This window comes from Leuciscus leuciscus (genome assembly GCF_965113295.1).
Source record: "Leuciscus leuciscus genome assembly, chromosome: 23".
NCBI lineage: Eukaryota > Metazoa > Chordata > Actinopteri > Cypriniformes > Leuciscidae > Leuciscus > Leuciscus leuciscus.
The window spans coordinates 30,647,116-30,666,377 of NC_138747.1; the positions used below are offsets into that span (position 1 = coordinate 30,647,116).

General features: G+C 38.3%; 1 protein-coding gene across 1 annotated transcript in view; it reads right to left on the reverse strand.

Moving 5' to 3' along the window:
- Positions 1-918: 918 nt before the first annotated feature.
- The window catches only part of lrp1aa (low density lipoprotein receptor-related protein 1Aa), a 223,070-nt gene continuing 204,726 nt past the window's right edge, over positions 919-19,262 (reverse strand). The window contains exons 75-89 of the mRNA XM_082156602.1: positions 19,116-19,235; positions 18,405-18,676; positions 17,342-17,520; positions 17,087-17,193; positions 16,874-16,993; positions 14,620-14,796; positions 13,833-13,973; positions 12,143-12,313; positions 11,067-11,228; positions 9,632-9,815; positions 9,009-9,107; positions 7,412-7,482; positions 7,168-7,261; positions 5,343-5,487; positions 919-2,385 (exon numbers count right to left, since the gene is read on the reverse strand). Of these exons, the coding sequence (XP_082012728.1) occupies positions 2,245-2,385; positions 5,343-5,487; positions 7,168-7,261; positions 7,412-7,482; positions 9,009-9,107; positions 9,632-9,815; positions 11,067-11,228; positions 12,143-12,313; positions 13,833-13,973; positions 14,620-14,796; positions 16,874-16,993; positions 17,087-17,193; positions 17,342-17,520; positions 18,405-18,676; positions 19,116-19,235 (2,183 nt within the window). The 3' untranslated portion in view covers positions 919-2,244. The remainder of the gene's footprint in view (positions 2,386-5,342; positions 5,488-7,167; positions 7,262-7,411; positions 7,483-9,008; positions 9,108-9,631; positions 9,816-11,066; positions 11,229-12,142; positions 12,314-13,832; positions 13,974-14,619; positions 14,797-16,873; positions 16,994-17,086; positions 17,194-17,341; positions 17,521-18,404; positions 18,677-19,115; positions 19,236-19,262) is intronic.

The following is a 19,262-nucleotide window of genomic DNA, read 5'->3' on the forward strand; positions in this document are numbered from 1 at the left end:
CTTAAAAGTGGCGTTTCCATTCTAATTATGCTTTTAAATGAAAGTTTGCCTCGGGTAAATTAACAAAAATACCCTATAGGTTGCATTTTGTCGACAGTTATCCTTTAAATACTTGCTACAAATACAGGGTTGCCAACTCTCACGCATCTCGCGTGACAGTCACGCATTCAGCCTCAATCTCACGCTCTCACGCTCAACAAAGAAATCTCACGCAAAAATAGACATTCTTCTGTGCTCTATTTTTTTTTCACTCATAGTACATAGTGTAAAAATAGTTTGTTTATTGTGAAGCAAATGTACCGAACTAAAGTTTTATTTTATACAAAATATATGTTTTACAAAATAATCTGGACTCTAAAATTGCTAGAAAATCAAAGTCATAAGTCTAATAAAGTTGTGTTCCAAATTTGAAGTTGATACCACAAATACTGCCATTATTCAGTACTGGAGTGTCAACTGAGTATAAATTAATGCGAATAAATGGGTCTGTTTTTGACACAGTGTCCATATTGACAATATTAGATGGATATTTCCTTTCATACAGCTCCTATCTACCAAAGGAATCTAATATAACTTTACATTCATCTCACCTCCCATGCTGACTCTCTGGCACTGAGTTCTGGATACAATCACCCATCTTGTAAATGTGATTAATTACTCCAGAGGAAATTTTACTATCATTATTACTATCCTTAAAAATAAATAATAAAACTTAAACCTTCCATGCATTTTGTACTAAAAGTTGTCCTCTCTCAACACGAGTTCAGCTGAAGAAGATCTGGCATTAGTCAGAGATCTGAGATGATGATTGTACTTTGGTTTGCTGTAGATGTTGTTATTGTTGTTTGTAATTTTTGGAAGATGTTTTACAATATGGCTGACAAGCATTCTGACAAAAGCAGCATGTCAGCAATCAGCTGAGCAGGAAAATATGGATTTACTGAGAAAAAAAGGCATACATTTTAAAAGTATAAGCAACATGATGGATGGTATATTTCAGAGGCAGATTACAAAAGACAAGATGAAAGCGTGTCAATATCAGAACACATCAGTTTTTCATCTTTAACTGTGACATTTTAAAAACAAGTATAAACAAGTGTAAAAATTCACTTTCTTCTGTCATAAACCCTCATCGGGTTTAAAGGTGCTCAAAACACGCGTCACTACAACCAATGCACAGATGTGCTTTCTATTGTTTTGGGATTTACTTGTAAGCAGCTTTCTCTTTCAGTTACCCACACTTCATTTCATTCATCTGAAAATAAATACAGTACCAGTCAAAAGTTAGGACACACTAACTCATTCTTTACTAGTAATCTAAAATGTGTCATGAAAACTATCCAATTGAAATATGGCAATTATGTAGTGACCAAAACATTTCCACGTGTGCTGCTTTTCCTTCACTGTCCGTGTTACAACTCACCCATTTCATTTTATTTTTTTACATTTGAACAAAGATGTTTAGGTTTGCAGAGAGATTCATACATTAGGCACAATTTATTGTCGTCTATAAAACTACTTTCAAGCAGTTAAGCAGAAGCCTTTCAATCAAAAGGTTTTAAGATCACAAGAAACATTTCAGTCAAGTGTGTCCAAATCTACAACACTGACATTCTCACTTAAAAAATCGGTTCTGTAAAAGTTTGTAATAAGCATAAGTAATATTGCAATGGTTTGGATCTGTGCACGGGAAACTGATTATCCTCATAAATAATTATAATTATGAACCTACAATGAGAGTAAGTAAAACTGGCACATAAAATTGATAACATCTGCTTGATATTGTAGTAAGTTTAAAGCAAACACTGGTTCCATGTCAAAGTTGCCCTCTCCACACAGTCAAACATACAACAACTGATGGAACAACATTTTTCTCTATACATCTCATACAAAAATAAAAAATGTCATTGTTCCAATCTTTTTTCTTTTTGACTCCATATTGCACAGAGGTAGTGGCTATTAAGGTAAAAGGGAGGTGACCTAAAAATTGAAACCAAAAACTACATCTTTTTTTAGAAAATGTATCTTTTGCTCTTGTGATGTTTAGTTGTGACCAGAAGAATTGTAAAAGAACAAAATATAATACTGCAATCACATACAAAAGTAGTCCTTCATTTTGTACATTTTATACAGTGTTAACACTTAATCATTGATTTTCTTCATGTTTTTGTTTTTTTTTCTTCTTTTTCTTTTTTTCTAAAAGGCAAATGGTATTTCCATGTCTGGCCCAAACGGATGGCCGGTCTAAGCCAGCGGGTCCACCAGCGGCTCCTCGTCGCCCCGGCACAGCAGCTCCTTCTTCTCATCTGTGCTGGCCAGGGAGTTGCGGCTGTTGTGCGCTCCCATGTAAAGAGTGGCATACACGGGATTCGTGAAGTTGGTCGGCTACAAAAGACACAAGTTGGAAACATATGGGATTATCTAGTTCAGTCGTGAAACTCTGAACTGCTGATTGGTCCTTTATAGTCACATTATTACGACCTGCCAAAAGCTGATTGGCCTGTGCTCATTCTGCAGCCAATGAGATTTAAATTTAAATAGTCTGGTTTGGTGTTCGCTGTAGACCAGTCCTCTGAACCCCTCCACCTCCCCAGCTCCACCTGCCTAAATCTGCTACAGGATTTGTGTAATGAGCATGAGCTGCCTACGTAGACACCATTTTAAGGCATCATACACACACTCCTGACACAAAGATTGTTCCAAATCATAGTTATGCCCTCTGGAAAGTGAACTTTGTAATACTGTAAAACAATTATTTCAACTGGTTTCTATGTGAATATATAGTAAAGTGTAATTTATTCCTGTGATCAAAGCTGCATTTTCAGCATCATTACTCCAGTCTTCAGTGTCACATGATCCTTCAGAAATCCTTTTAAATTGATGATTTGCTCCTCAAGAAACATATATTTTAATATTTTTGTGGAACCATGCTACATTTGAATTTTCAGGATTCTTCGATGAATAGGAAGTTCAAAAGAACAGCATTTATTTAAAATAAGATCTTATGTGAAACTATTAATGTCTTTATTGTGACTATAAATTAATTTAATGCATCCTTGCTGAATAAAAGTATTCAGTTGAGTACATGAAGTGTGTGAAGGGCCAATCCCAATTCACCCCTTGCCCCGTCCCCTTGGCCCTACCCCTCCGTTTTGCGTGTGCACGTGAAGGGGTAGGGCTGTCTCAATTCTCTTTTGGTTGGAGGGGTAGGGGGAAGGGGAAGGGCCAGATAGCCCTTGAAACGAAGATTTTTCGGGACCACACTTCAAACGAAGGGGTATGAGAATACCTTCATACACCGGCTACAGAGGCAACATGACTGCCAATAATCATTTTCTTTGTCACATTCAATCTTGTGTTCATATTTACGGTCATGTTCTTCAAAGAAACAGTTGCAAAAAAATCGTTAAAGTTCGTTAATAATATGACGCGTGTAAAAAGCAAAAGTTAGAAGTGAAGTGGACGCGTGAATGAGGCGAATTCGCGTCCACCGCGCCGCACTAAACGCCTCATTCGCGCCGCAAGACCTCCAGACGCGTTTACACGCGTCTTTTAACATTGAAATCACTCGCGCCAGACGCTCTATTCGCGTTTGGTGTGAACGCAGCTTTTAGGCGTTGAAGATATCGTCATCTCCGTTTTTTTCTGCAAACTTCAGAAGAAAAATACAAAAAATAGCTGTAACTCACGCAAGACTACAGCTGACGACGGCATCTTGGAAGTTTGTGATAAACATTGGCGCATCTCCTGTGACGTAGGCGCTAGCGACGATGTATAATGACATGTAATGGTGTAGTAGTGGTGTCCCATTTCTTAGGGGAATATTTTCACCCCTACGCCTTGACACTCTGTTTCAAGGGGCAAGGGTTAGGGGTAGGCGAAGGGGTATAAAATAGAATTGGGATTGGGCATCATCCGGGTATTTCAAGTGCACTTTTTCTATTTGGAATTTTCAGTGTAAACACTGCTCACACTATATATACTACAAATCGGCATAGAACAGTGCACAAGTACGCAAACTGGGACGCATCTACAGACTTGTGTCTTCAACAGAAGCATACAGCATAAATCAGTTTCTCTATAGAGAACATTTATCGGGATTTCTACTCTTACACTCGTTGCAAAGACTGTGGCTGTGAGGAAATAAAAAATTATTAAACGCATCGATGTAATTTTAAATATAACTGTCATGACAACTCTCGGAGTGTTTGGCATGGTAATGGATGTTTGGTCTTAGATCTGTTACCCTGCGGCTGCTGTTATTGTTGCTGCAGATCAGGTACGGGATTTGCCACTGCTAATACACACACGACACACTGCTGTTATCAAGTAAGACATGCTGATGTTACAACAGAGTACACGAATTACCTGTAGCAGATCTATACAGGTGGAGCTGGGGAAGGTGGAGGGTTTCTGAAAGCACACTGTAAACTGCTACAGAAAATGCAGACCAGTATCTGAGGGTTGAGCAGCGAGCTCATTGGCTGTTTTTCAGGAAACAAGACTAAGGGCCCTATTTTAACGATCTAAGCACATGGTCTTAAGCGCAGGGTGCAAGTTCACTTAGAGCCTGTCCGAATCCACTTTTGCTAGTTTAACAACGGGAAAAATGGCTCCGGGCGCATGGTCTAAAAGGGTTGTCCCTATTCTCTTAATGAGTAATGAGTGTGTTTTGGGATTTATGTGCGTTAAACCAATCAGAGTCTCTTCTCCCATTCCCTTGAAAAGCCAGTTGTGCTCGCGCCATGGCGGATTCGCTATTTACATGACGGAATTTGATAGTGGAAAGACCGAACGGATCTGCTCGTGCGCGAGGTAAAAGTGTGCAAGCAGAACATCTACGGGACAAGCCGGATTCCACCATATCTTTATGCACACAATAATAATCTTTTACATTGTCATCCTTTTATTTAAAATATTTGTCATGTGTGTGTGCTGCTGTGCGTCCCTGTGTGTGTAATAAGCAGAGTGTGCGTGCGTTGTAGACCCGCATAGGCGCACATTACTAACGCGCTCTTTAAAAAAAAAATATATATAACAGTCTGTTTCAGTTTCCTCAAAATAGCAACGCACCAACAATGCGCCAGAACACACCTCGTTTTCAGAACAGCAGCCCATGGGCGCCGATGCATTTGCTATTTAAACAACGTGGCGCAGGACTTGAAAATGAAAACTGCGTCGGACTGAAACTAGCTAAACACACTTGCGTCGTGCTTGGCGCTGCATTGCGCGGGGTGTAAGATGTAAGTTATGTTTTGATATTCGAACGGCAAAACAAGACGAAATTACCTCAATAGAGTGGTGCAATAAAGTATGAAATTCTGTAGTGTGCTCTATCTTACTTTGTCGGGATCCAGTGTGAAGTCGGCGTCCAGCAGTTCTCCAACATCGTCATCTTGCTCTCCTTCATAAATTTTATAGGCTGGGTTCCCAATCTCAACATTCATAGCGCCATTTGTCATTCTCTGATGTTGAAAGCCTTTGGCTCTGTAGATATACAATATTCAGTTTAAGTCACAGAAATAAGTGTGTGAGGTCATTATCACACTGTACAGAGCAGCACAAGGAGATATACAACCACAACACGGAGGGACGCCACTAACAGTCACTGGAACAACCTACAACACCATCAGAAACCCAGCGCTTACCAACATCAACTGTTTCTGTACAATTTGAGTGAATTATTAATAATATCTATTATGGTACAAGTATAATGCATCTATAAAAAAGGGTTGGGCTGTATGACCGTTTCTAACATGCACTGGAGTGTCAGCCGCTGGAGATTTCGCTCTTTACCTATTATACAGCAGTTGTTTTTGTAACATGCAATACAAAGCGGGTTAGCTAGATCAACTTTCTGCATTGATATAGCTCAGTGAAATTCAACAGATGTGCTTGTTTATCGATACATCTAATTTGCAACAAGTTTGAATAAGTTTTTTCAATAAGAATTTAGTCAAATATAGTTGTTTTGTTATACAATGTCAAGCCAAGTGTATTTAGATAATGCTTTACACATTACAGATGGCTTAGCAGCTGCTTTCGAGTAATAAACAGGACAAACAACATCAACGTCGCAAAATACTTCAATTATTTATTACAACTAATTACAACTTCAATTTAAACTATAAAGCGACTACAGAGGACAAAATAGTGTCTTAATTCAGCTCAATTCAGTTCAATTAATCAGTAAGCTCACTTAATAGTGTCAGCTAAATCCATACTACTTTTTTAAATAAAGCACAACTATTTTGCACTGATTGCTCATTTGTTATATTTGAATAATCAGATCTATTAATTTGCATCCATCAAGTTGCAATAAAATGAGTAATTTATCAAATGCAAAGTATATGTGTGAGTATTAAAGTGTGAATAATAAATTCACTACATCATACAATAAAGCATTACCAAATTGTTTAATAACCAATGTTATGTAAATGAAATGTTGAAATAAAAAATATATATTATGAACCAGGTTTTTTCCCCTTGAATTTGAAGCAAAAACAATAACATCATGATAAAAGATTAAGGTCTTACTGCCCAGCCCTAGTAAAAATATTAAATATGCAAATGGAAAGCTGTGATAAGTCATTTTCTTCAAGTTAAGGACATCGAATGTCCACGTTATCTTGATAAACACTGGGTTTTGAACATGGCACATGTTCAACAGATCTGTTTCGACTAATGCAGTCCTGCTGAGAACCAATCTTAGAGAAACATTCTGTACTGTATTACAGCGGGAAAACAATACGATTGGTTCTCACAGTCTAAAACAACTGATCTATTTCTTTATTCTCGGGTACAGATTACCACCTTCTCCTCTGAACATGGGACAAACCACATGTAAGGTTTAGTCAGGTGGTTTGACAGAGGAATGACAGAAAGAGATCGGGTGAGACCATGAAGACAACAAGAACACCACAATTCTCCAGCAAGAAAGATGGACAGAATGGCAGAGAGACAAAATAAAGACAAAATGGACAAAGACCGTTACCGCGGTCGTTTGGAGTGGGATTTGCCAAGCCTACGGAAAAGAGCAGATGCGGTTTACCAAGAAAGAAGGAGAGAAAAGAGGTGTTTTTGGGATGGGAAGTTTCTTATATTTCAAATTCTCAACAGTATGACACTTTAGAGAGGTGAAAATCTTTTGACCTGTAATATACTCACCCTCTCATTCGCTTTCTGTACCATAATACTGCTCCTCCGATCAGCAACACCAGCAGCATCAGTAAAATCAATGGAATAACAATTGAAGCTGTTCCTAAAAGAAATACACATTACTATTAATATTAAGTATTTTTTTAATTACACCACCATTAAAAATCGATATATTTGACAAAACCCTTACCGGTATTGCCATCTATTCGCCTAACATGTTTCTACTAGCTGTCAAATTCAAAAGTGGACTTACGGCCACCGGATTCAGGATCTCCAATGTGCGCAGGATTCTCACAGCGATGACCCTCCCATCCAAGAGGACACCTACATGAGGCAGAGAAATGTAACATTTACATTTATATATATATAGATATATTATATGTAGGGCTGGGCAAAAAAATCGATTTTTCGATTAATCGTTTTTAAAAAGGTGGTCGATTCAAAATCGATTCTCAAAGGCCACGAATCGATTTTTTTTCCATATTTTTTTCTGCAAACATTGAACGTAAGATTAACGTTAATCTAATTACTAGTCTTCTCCACTAGATGTCACCCTCTTATTTGCCTTGCGCGATGTTACCAAGGAGCGAGAGGCGAACCTGTCATTCATTCATTCATTCAGTGCTTAAAATGGCGGTTTCAGGTGCTTTGTCGACGTTGATGCCACCTTCACATAAAAAGTCAGAGGTATGGAAGCATTTTAGATTTCGCAAGCAAGACGACGACGATAGTGTTGTGGACAAGAACAAAGCTATTTGCGTGATTTGTAATGCAGAGGTGAAATGCTGTAGTAATACTACAAATCTGTTGTTCAGCAGAAGAAAAAAATTATTATACATGATGAATACATACATAAATGATGACATAATTTTTTATATTTGGGTGAACTATCACCAATAAGCCAGTATTAGTTGTCCTACATTGTTCATAGGCTTGTAGCCTCAATGTTACAGCAAATTTTGTAAAATTTTATGATTATTTTATCTTAAAAATGAAATAACCTGATCCTGTTTGATCAAGGAATGCGACTGTTCTGACTTTTTTCAGCATACATTTTTCATCTTATATCAAAATTGTATTGTATTTATTTAACATAATTGTATGCATTTGAAAATTAGAGATGGGTTCTGTTTTAATGTACCTAAAATAAAAGTGTTTAGTATACAGGTTTGTGGCTCTTAATTTCTTTTTATTAATTACCCACTTGTAAACTTATGTTCACTGTTCTTTTTTATAAATATAGTATTTGTATTAAATCTATATTCATTGAGTTGAATCGAGAATCGAGTATAGAAAATCGAATCGAGAATCGGAATCGAGAATCGAAATCGAATCGATTTGAGAGCTTGTGAATCGAAATCGAATCGATCTGGAACATCCCAGCCCTAATTATATGTGACCCTGGACCACAAAACCAGTCACATGTCGCACGGGTATATTTGTGGCAATAGCCAATAAAACATTGTATGGGTCAAAATGATTGATTTCTATTTTATGCCAAAAATCATTAGGATATTAAGTAAAGATCATGTTCCATGAAGATATTTTGTAAATTTCCTACCTTAAATATATCAAAAATGTATTTTTGTGAGTGAATGTGCAAAATCGTGAACATAAATGAACAACTTTAAAGGAGATTTTCTCAATGTTTTGATTTTTTTGCACCCTCAGATTCCAGATTTTCTAATAGTTGTATCACCAAATATTGTCATATCATAACAAACATCAGTGGAAAGCTTATTTATTCAGATTTCAGATGATGTACACATCACAATTTTAAAAACAAATTACCCATAAGACTGGTTTGTGGTCCAGGGTCACATATAAACAATAGTAAAATGACAGCTTACTTGCACTGCGGGAGGTTTGTGGCGCTGAGAGAGCACTGGCCATTAGCACAGTATCCTTCACATGTATAACAGCTTGGCTGGATCCTGCCACTGGTGCACCTACAACACACACAGTACAACACATTACGTACTGTAGCCTCACTTAAGCGCTGTAATGTTTAGTAGAAAAACAAAAACTTATTGCTGGAAAAAACAAGGCAAGTTTCAGGAAAGAAAAATACAATTCACAACTCATTTTACTCCAATAAAACCGAACATTCAAGGGAGGTTGATTTTATCCAGTGGGAAATGTCTCAATATGACAGGGGAGGAAAGGAGGTGTATGGTTATATATACAGTATGTAGGAGGGGAATCTATCCAATGATATCAACAATAGACCAAACTGAACAGGAAAGCCTCATTGCAGTTGACAGGAGTGAAGAGAGATGCTCTTTTAGGCCTGTGCTGTGTATTATACGGGCGAATTGATTATAAAAGGCTTTATGAATGACCACACAAAGGGATTTCCCATAGTGAAGTCAACTGAAAGAATGTACAGGGCCAGTTTTAATGCTATGGAGCCCCAACATATGGAGGTTCTAATTGTATATGTGTCCTAAAGTATGAGATTGTGTTTGTGTACCTGCATGTGACGTCTCCATGAGGCTGGTAGATGTTGGTGGGAATACACTTGCCATCACGGCAATAGTGACATTTGTCCACTTCACAGATGTTTCCAATGAAGCGTGGAGGGCAATGGCATTGTCTCGACCCGTCGCTGGACTGCATGCATGTCCCTCCATGATCACAGAATCCATCACACGTCCCTGGTTAGGGATAGAGAAGACTGTTTAATATCCCTCTTCAACTCTATTAATGTCTTCATCATGACTTGAGGATCACCTTCAGACTAATGCATCGATCCCGCAGTGTATTCACCTGTGAATCACCTGTTGAAAGCTGTAATGCTTTATTCCATGGAACTAAACCTAAACCCCAATCCTAACCCAAACTCTATACTAAATGCATGTTGTTAATAAATATTGAATTCTGAATTTATTTCTCTGAATTGTGAGATATAAACTCGCAACTGCGAGTTATAAAGTCCAATCATAAGGAAAAAATAAGTTTTCCCTCAGAATTGCAAGTTTATGTAAAAAAATTCTGCCTTTATAACACACAGTTGCAACTTTATATCATGCAATTCTGATAAGTAAACTTACAATTGTGAGATAAAAAGTCGCAACTACTTTTTTTTATTTTTATTCTGTGATGGAAACAAGCTTCCATAGTAATTACACTTTAACACGGAAACCTTAAAATAAAATGCACAAAAAAACCTGGAAAAAAAATGAAAAAGGGACTGGTAATATTCCACCAAGACATTATCCCTTGTGATTACGGACATTTGCCTTAACCCTAAACCACAACTCAATGCATGATTCTAAATGCGTTTAAAACACCAGTGAAAAATTCATCCACTCTTAAAAATAAAGGTTTCCTAAACGGGGTTTGCAATAGAGGAACTATTTTTGATTCCCTAAAGAAACTTTCAGTGAATGATTCTTAAAACAAAAAAAATATTTTCACTATAACCTTTTTTCACTATAAAGAATCTTTTGTGGAATGGAAAGTTTCCATAGATGTTAAAGGTTCTTCATGAGACCATCAATGCCAATAAAGAACCTTTAGTTTCAAGAGTGTCCAGAAAATTCCTTCATATTAACACAGTACATTTGGCCCATTTTTACAGACTTTTTTTTTTAAGAGTGTGTGGCTTTAAAATGTATCATCTGTCCAATGTAAATGTTTGGAGAAGCCTAAACAAAAACAGTCTTCAGTTTTCCGTATACAGTGACCGATTTAGATGAAAGCTCCTGCTAAAAGAATCATGTCAAACATGGCCAAATTCATTTAAAGCAGTTACTTGACTAAAATTGCTATGAACAAGATGCATTTGAGATTTATGTTCGAGCCAGATGTACAGGGCTTGATCACTTGAGAAGAATGTTTATCCCAGATGTTTCTATAAGACAAACGTGTTGAAGACTCATTTTATTTCCACATCCAGTACTCACGATATTGGCACTGGTCTCCCAGAAAGTCTGCTGCACATTTGCAGGTGGGCTGGTTTCCTCGGTTAACTGAGCAGTTTCCTCCGTTCTCACAGTAGTTCTCACATGTGCGCTGGTTACAGTTAGGTCCTGTGAAGCCTGCCAGACAACGGCAAGTCGGAGCTCCTGAAAACATGACAGACAAGTTACTTTTGCTATAAAAATATTATAATAACATGGTATATCTTTTTATTATGTATTGTGTGGTGAGCCAGCCATGCAAGTGTTAAGGTCCTTGCACACTAAAGTCACAAAGCACACTACAGGCCGATTTTTTTTCCCATATTCATCATTCGCTGGCTCTGAATTGTCAAAACCTCTCAAAATGCTTGCTAAAGATGCGAAAAACGCAGAAAATCAAACCCGAAACGAATTTTTTTATGACGGACGAAAGTTTTGGAGGCAGTGTGTAAACGTGATTGACACAACGTGAGGTCGTATTTATTTTTTAACATTTGAAAATTTCGGACGCAAGGACCTTTAACATCGTGCTCTGATTGGTCGACCGCTTACTGCGCGTGTCAGAAACCAAACGCTCATTAGCATATCTGAATTTCAGCTCCGGATCTTCCTCAGCTCTTGATACTCAGTGATACGAACAGTAACGATGGCGTCGGTTTTACCGTATCAATCTCATCAAAGTGGATTTGCTTTGTCAGCAGAAAACAGCGTCTTCTCCACATGAACAACACGAACCAAACTCTTCCAGTCTCAGATAAACTACAGTGTTTGAGGGTCAAAGTAGACGTTGTTCACGGCAGCCAATGAAGAACATAGACTGGCATTATGCAAATCTGTTACAAACCTATGCAGATTCAGCAGGAAGTGAGACTGGAGTTACTGACCACTCGTTTCAGTTCAGAATCACTTCTTTCTTTTGAGAAACAAAAACTCCATTTATCTGAACTTTGATCTGTGAAACTTTGCAGATCTTTTACAGTCACAAACAGCTCTATTATACACTCCAGGAAAGAGAATATCCCCCAAAGCATAACGTGCGCTTTAAAGCCCATGTAATGTGTGTGTCTGTGTTCGTGTACCTGTGGGCGATGCGGTGCAGGTTCCTCCGTTCTTGCAGTATTCTCTGCACTGGTTTAGCTCACATCTCTCTCCTCCATAGTTGGGCTGACAGCGGCACTTGGGCTGTTTTCTGGCATTCAGGACACAAGTGCCACCGTTGAGACACAGCAGACTGCAGGAGCCACTCGGAGCTGAGGGACGAGGAACAGATACAGAGCATTAACTCTTTTTATGGTCAAGTCAATAACCCATTTTATTTCCTTAATGTGACATTTTTGAGTAAAACTGGAATGAAATAAGACCAGAATAAAATGTACAACGAGACTACATTTTTAATCTTTTTTTTTTTTTATGACCTCAGCTTTGTCCCTGAATGAATCAGCCATTTTGAACGAATCGGTTGACTGAATGATTCAATGACTAACTCGTTAAGACAATGATTTGCTGCCACCTACTGGTGGTTTTAGTATTATTTAATTTTAGGACGACGCATGAAGATTGAATGCTGTTTTTGTTTTCGGTCATGATTGTAACAACAATAGTTATGGTTAAATAGATAGAAAGTATTTATAAATAGACTATAAAGAGTGAAATATGATATTTTGTAAGTATAACAGAGATGAAGTAACTGCGGTCCCATTAGGGCTGTCACTTTACGTTCGAAAATCGATCACAATCGATCGGACCAACCAACACAAGTTTCGAAAATGAAAATAGGGAATGGATTTTAACGGTCTTTTCTCGGAGCGCGTCCGGCTCGTCACGATACGCCCGCAGCGAACGTGCGTCACACAGCAACTCTGACAAACACACATAACAGCAAATTATACCTCTGCATAATGTTTCTCTTTTTACTACAAAAATGTGAATTCTGCCGGTATTCAGACAGTCTCATGCATACAGATACAGATTCGGGCTACGGTCAACTATCGCCTACGTAGGCAAAATTTGTTTGACATTTCTAATCGTAAACACAGGCATGTTGAAGACTACAGTGATGTATTTCACTTATGTTATGGCAGTCCACTCTGCTTATTGTTTTTCGAGAATGTTGCACACCTGTTTGTCATTGTGCACGAAAACTTCACGCCAATAAATCAACAGGAATATTGCTGACTTGTGCACGTCTCAAGCGCCCTCTTTACGTTCGTCCTAATGCCTGTTAGTCGTCCGTGGATTTGCCCATATTTGGCATTTAAAATGGAAACGTCTTTAGACATGGAAAATCGATTTTACAATCGATTCAATGAACACTAAAATCGAACAGGATTTTTTCACAAAAGTGACAGCCCTACATTGCATACAATGTTTTTGTCTGTCTGCTTTTCCTCTGGGAGGCGGGAGCCTCCGTCTGTTTATGTAAAATGGGCCTGCGGATTGCAAAGGCCGTCTCTGACAGCACTTAATCAACAATAAACTGGCTTGAGCTGAATAATGACATTTTTGTCTCATTTTTGATGTTCAATTTTCAACCATTGAATCTGCTATTTTCCTGTTTAATACTGTGAAGCTGCTTTGACACAATCTGTCCTGTATAAAGCGCTATAGAAATAAAGATGAATTGACATATTGTGCCAGTTATAGAGGATCACAGCCTCACACTGACTATGCCATTAGTCGTGTCCGTTCAAAGAAAATACCACATTCATTTGCTGCATCCATTTCCCTTTTCCAGCGTCCTGCAAGGCCTCGGCTGTACGGTATACTCACAGACAGGGGCCAGTGTCGGGGTCAGCACCTCCACACAGGTGCCGTTGTCCAGGACTCTCCCGTTGGGACACGTGCAGACTGGGCCACTGGGGCTGAGCAGACACAACCACTCACACTTCTTTCTGTCACACGGGTTGGTCACTGAAATACAAAACAGCAATGTTTACATCATACATTTATTTTGAAAGATTCAACTGACCTTAAATACATACAGTCAAACCAACATTTATTCAGACACCTTTAACATTTCTCACGCTATCACAGTTTATTCGCTATGGTAATAAAATATGACAAGAAATCAGTTGATATTTGACTGGTTTTGTCCCTCCTTCTGTTAGACTGTCTCACACATGAATTATGTTGAATATCTGTCAGCTGTTAAATTTAACTACACAATTAGATAATACCAGTTTAGCTCAACCAATTACAAAGCAATGCTTCATTGTGTTCATTCTGTGGTGTAAAAAGGTCACATTAGCAATTAAAGAAAAAACACTTCAGCAAAACATGATCAGGTCAAAGTGTCTGAATACATTTTGGTCCCAAATTTGTATACATTTTACTGGTAGTCACTGTATGAAGAATCTTTGGGTATGATATGTTACAGTTTACTTTATTTTGCTCTCCTCACTTACATAAATGAACTATAATGTCCTGCACACACAAGTAAAAAAATATCAAACATTATATCTGATGTCTGAATCATTTTTGGTTTGACTGTATGTCACACAAAATAAATAACATTTGTAAGAATCAGTTGTTTGACAGATTTACTGTGCAGACTTACTCTCTGGCTGTTTGTACGGGTGATACAGGACCAGATCTGTGGCATGGTTCATTCCTGTGGTCAGATGCTCCACTGAACTCTTGCCAAACTTGTTGACGCGGAAGACAAAGTTGTTGTGGTAGGTCACACCATATATGAAATCCTCGAAGATGTCGATGCTGAAAGGGTGGTGCAAATCTGTGTGTGTGCAGAGAGAGAGAAAAAACCCTTAATGTCGTTATTTTATAGCTCACGTTTTAGAAAAGCGCAACTTTAGTGATGCATTATGTTAAAAATCTTTCAAAAATGTTTAAAAAAAAGTTGCAAAAATGTATATGCATACATCAAGGTTTTTAAAACTAAAACCATAAAAAGATGTTTTCATTACTTGAAGTACAGTAAACGTTTACGGCTGTGATTGGCTGACACCTTTGCATTTTAAATAAGTATTACATGTGGAACTCTCTAGAAATCGTTTACTATTTTCTTACTATTAAAACTGTCGAGATGAACTAATCGTGAAAAGTGTTGATTATAGGATTATATTTAGATCCAGTGATGAGCATATAGCCGATGACAGACATGAATGCAGTGATCTCGTCATTGCAACTCGATTTATGCACTCTTACGACTGCTTTTATCATAACTAAGAGTGCAAACACTGTAAATAAGGGCAGTGTAGACAGCGTCCTTGGTCATAATGTGAGTTTTGGCGAGAGTCCAGAATAGGTTTGCACGATTAATTGCAATTAACCTGAAATCACTCAAACCGAAAGGCTGCGATTATTTTTCATGCACAGCTTAATCGTGCAGCCCTCGTCCAGAACTCAGTCACTGATACACTCGCGCTGTTTGATTGACAGCTACAGCGATTGTAAAGGGAGCGTTCTTTGATCGTTTTCTGTATATAATTTAATCGCATTTTAAGTAACAGATTATTTTCATGCTACTAAGAGAAACAATGTGAAATTGACCGTTTAATCACTGGCTTGATTTACTGACGCATAAACAACAATAAATGATTTTGAGACAAAGAACATCTGACAGTACATGAATCACTGATCACAGATCAGGCATTGGAATTAACACGGTTACCGTATTTTCCGCACTATAAGGCGCACTTAAAAGCCTTTATTTTTTTCAAAAAACGACAGTGCGCCTTATAATCCGGAGCGCCTTATATATGGATCTGGCGCCTTATATTAATGTCTGTAAAACAACCGCTGACTTAAACCTTTTGTTTATACTTTCGCCTGGCACCGGAGCGCGAGCCTCCGCTGACTGCGCGCGCACCTCCCCAAACAGACGAGGTATTTATACTTGACGCAACTGTTTTGTTTTAGACTGAACACCAGACCATACAACTGATTTAGACGCGCAAACTGGGTGTCGGTGTGATGAGATGTACTAATATCCGTCTGCGGCGGGCAGATTCGGCTCAAAGTCGTGCATCTTTGGATGCGGAGGCGCGCGCGCTGTCACATTGACGTAATTTTGCCGCGCGCGCCTCAGCATCCGAAGATGCACGACTTTGAGCCGAATCTGCCCGAGCAGACGGATATTAGTTTTTTTATTACCTTCGCGCTCATGCGGACGTGTCGAGTATAAACAAGGTTTTACAGCTCAGCCACTTATTTTTTCCTTTTTTTTTTGCAAGTGGTAGATCTTGGTTTACATTTGGACTTTGGATGTGATCTTAGGCTTGAAAAGGTTGGTGACCACTGCATAACGCAAACCCAGTCAAACGTTTGACTGGAGTATCTTCTATTCTATGCGCCTTATAATCCGGTGCGCCCTATATATGAAAACAGTTCTAAAATAGGCCATTCATTGAAGGTGCGCTTTATAATCCGGTGCGCCTTATAGTGCGGAAAATACGGTACTTGTTGTGTTGTTGTGGCATTACTGTCGGGTCCATATCTTACAGTAAAAGTCTGTTTGCAAAGCCTGCACCGAAACTGCAACTGACATGCCTGAGAGACTGTTCTCAGTTCAGTGTACTGTTTGATTAACTGGAGCGCTGAATGAGTCTGCAAAAACCGGCATCATAAGATCATAAACTCCTGGATATTGGCTCATTTCGAGATGAAGTGACTGTCAAGCACGTCTGGAAGTGAGTTTGATTGAGTAACTGTGCTGACTTGAGCCGCAAACCGTTTCAGACGGTTCCAGTTCACTAAAAAGAACGATTCGTTCGCGAACTGGACATCACTAATGTGAATGAACATAAATGTTACAGGGATGTGACATAAACTGTTGAAGTGAATGACTCAACTGTTTTTAAGGCTGGAGACCGCTATGACCGGATCCGTTCCATTCAGTCTGACGCTGCCAATAACCGAGAGTTTAGCATCAGCCCAGTACAGACGCTCATTGAAGTAATCCACAGCTAGACCTGGCAAACAAACACAACAGAAGTCATGTTACGGGTGTTACAGGTGCTTGAATCAGTGTGTGTGTGTGGTGTTTGATTCACATGATGACTGACCTGTGGGCCACTGGATGTTTTCATGTACCAGCGTCTCTCTCATGGTCCCGTCCATCGCTGCCGTCTCAATCTTAGGGTGGTTTCCCCAGTCGGCCCAGTACATGGTGCTTCGAGAATCAATTGTTTACATAGTTTTAATGCAAAGCCAAATGCGTATTTCAAGAGAGTTAACCCTAACTATGAACAGTATAATTAGCTAATAACACTAAAGGACGCATTGATCTGTGTTTAAGACACTGGTGTATCTCTTCTCACCCTCGCTGCGGGTCCACCACGATGGCGTAGGGCTCGTCAATCATGCCCGAGATGAGGGTTTTACGGTTGCGCCCGTTCATCTGTGCCACCTCGATGACATCCCGACCCGAGTCCGTCCAGTAGATGTTGTTGGCCACCCAGTCCACAGCGATTCCACGAGGCATCTTCAGACCAGGGATCTACAGCAAACCAAAGACACACAGCACATCTCACTTCATTTATTCTCTGAGTATTACATTCTTAGTTTACTCTGCGGTTACACGATTATGTTTTGCATGCTTTCTTTTTCCTAATGTGAAATTCTGCTTCATTTATTTTATTTTTTTACATTACAAATCATTTGTTATTTTAATCTACAGATAAGATGTTTTTTATAGTCAATGCCAATAAAGGGTCAAATTACTGTTAAAAAAGTCCTTTACAATATTGCTATTACTTGCTAATAACACCCATAAATAAATAAATAAATAAATAAATAAAATGGGCAAAAAGTTCAATGACAAAGAGTTTAACAGCATTAGAAAAATTATATTAATAAATGAAAATATAATGTTAAATAAAAAAATTAGATATTTGCAATTTGCAATTAATCAATTATAATTTAAATGTGTTATTTAATTATAATCACAGGTTTGAGATATAAAAGAGATGAATATTAAAGCATTATTAAGTGTTATTTTAATATCACTGAGATACTACTATAGGTTTTATTAATATTTTCAAATATTTTTTATTGCTTTATTTTCAGTTTTCATTTCTAATTTAGTTAAGGTTAATTTGGTTAATTTTATTGTTTAAATTTTTTATTTTATTTATAATATTAATATTAGAAACAATATTTTATTTATATTTATAATATATATATCGTTTTTTTTTTATAAAATTCAATTTCAGTTCAGTTATTTTAATACACCAAATTAAACTTTTTTTTATGGTTTTAGTGTTAGTGACATATAATAACCCTGATATTAAGATCATAAAGAGTTAAGATAGACTGTGATGACTCCATATATCAGTACTCAAGGCTGAGGTGTTGTTATGTCACGCGTGGTGAAGCGCTGACCTCTAGATCAGTGACTCTGGAGTCCGTTTGTCTGCGGTTGCGGTTTGAGTTCGGGGAGGCGGGTCCGGGAGATGGCTGTTCGAACGATGAGATCCTGCCGGTGTGCCAGTTGGTCCAGAAGATCCGTTTGGATTTGATGTGCAGGTCCATGGCGTCGATCCGGACGTTGGCATCTCCTTGGAAGGCCTGTTCATATATCCAATTTTGCATTCCAGGATACAAACTCCGAATTTCATTATCATCTGCCACGTACAGAGCTTGTTTGTCACTGCCTAGAAAGACAGATAGGGGGCGTCACAGCACGACAAACACCAGAACCAAATAAAAGCAACACAACACATTTGATTTAACATGAGCAGATTACATTTCTGTTTGACCGTTTGTAAAACAATTCTCAACGCAAACTATTTACACAGAAATTTGATCTGCTCTTATTTCAACATACTGCACTTTCTCACAGCATTGCTTGTGTTCATAGAAAATTAAATTATGTTTCCAGAGAGTGCACAAACATGTCAGCAAGACGGGGTCGAATTTGGGAGCACTTGGTGAATACTGCCATATTCATCTATACTGACACAAAATGTAAACTATTACCACACAGCTCTATATAGAAGATATTATAATCAGTAACATCACAATTTTCTGAAACTGCTTTGAAACAGTGTGTATTGTGACTCGTCTCGACTGCAGTGTTAGTGAGAGACGTACTGTCAGCCTTGCAGGTGTCGTTCACTCTGATGAAGTTCTTGGAGCAGCTGCATTTGTGTGAGCCTTTGGTGTTGTTACAGATGTGAGAGCAGATCCCGAACCGCTTGCACTCGTTCACATCTGTTGAGAGAGAAGGCGTCATGTTAC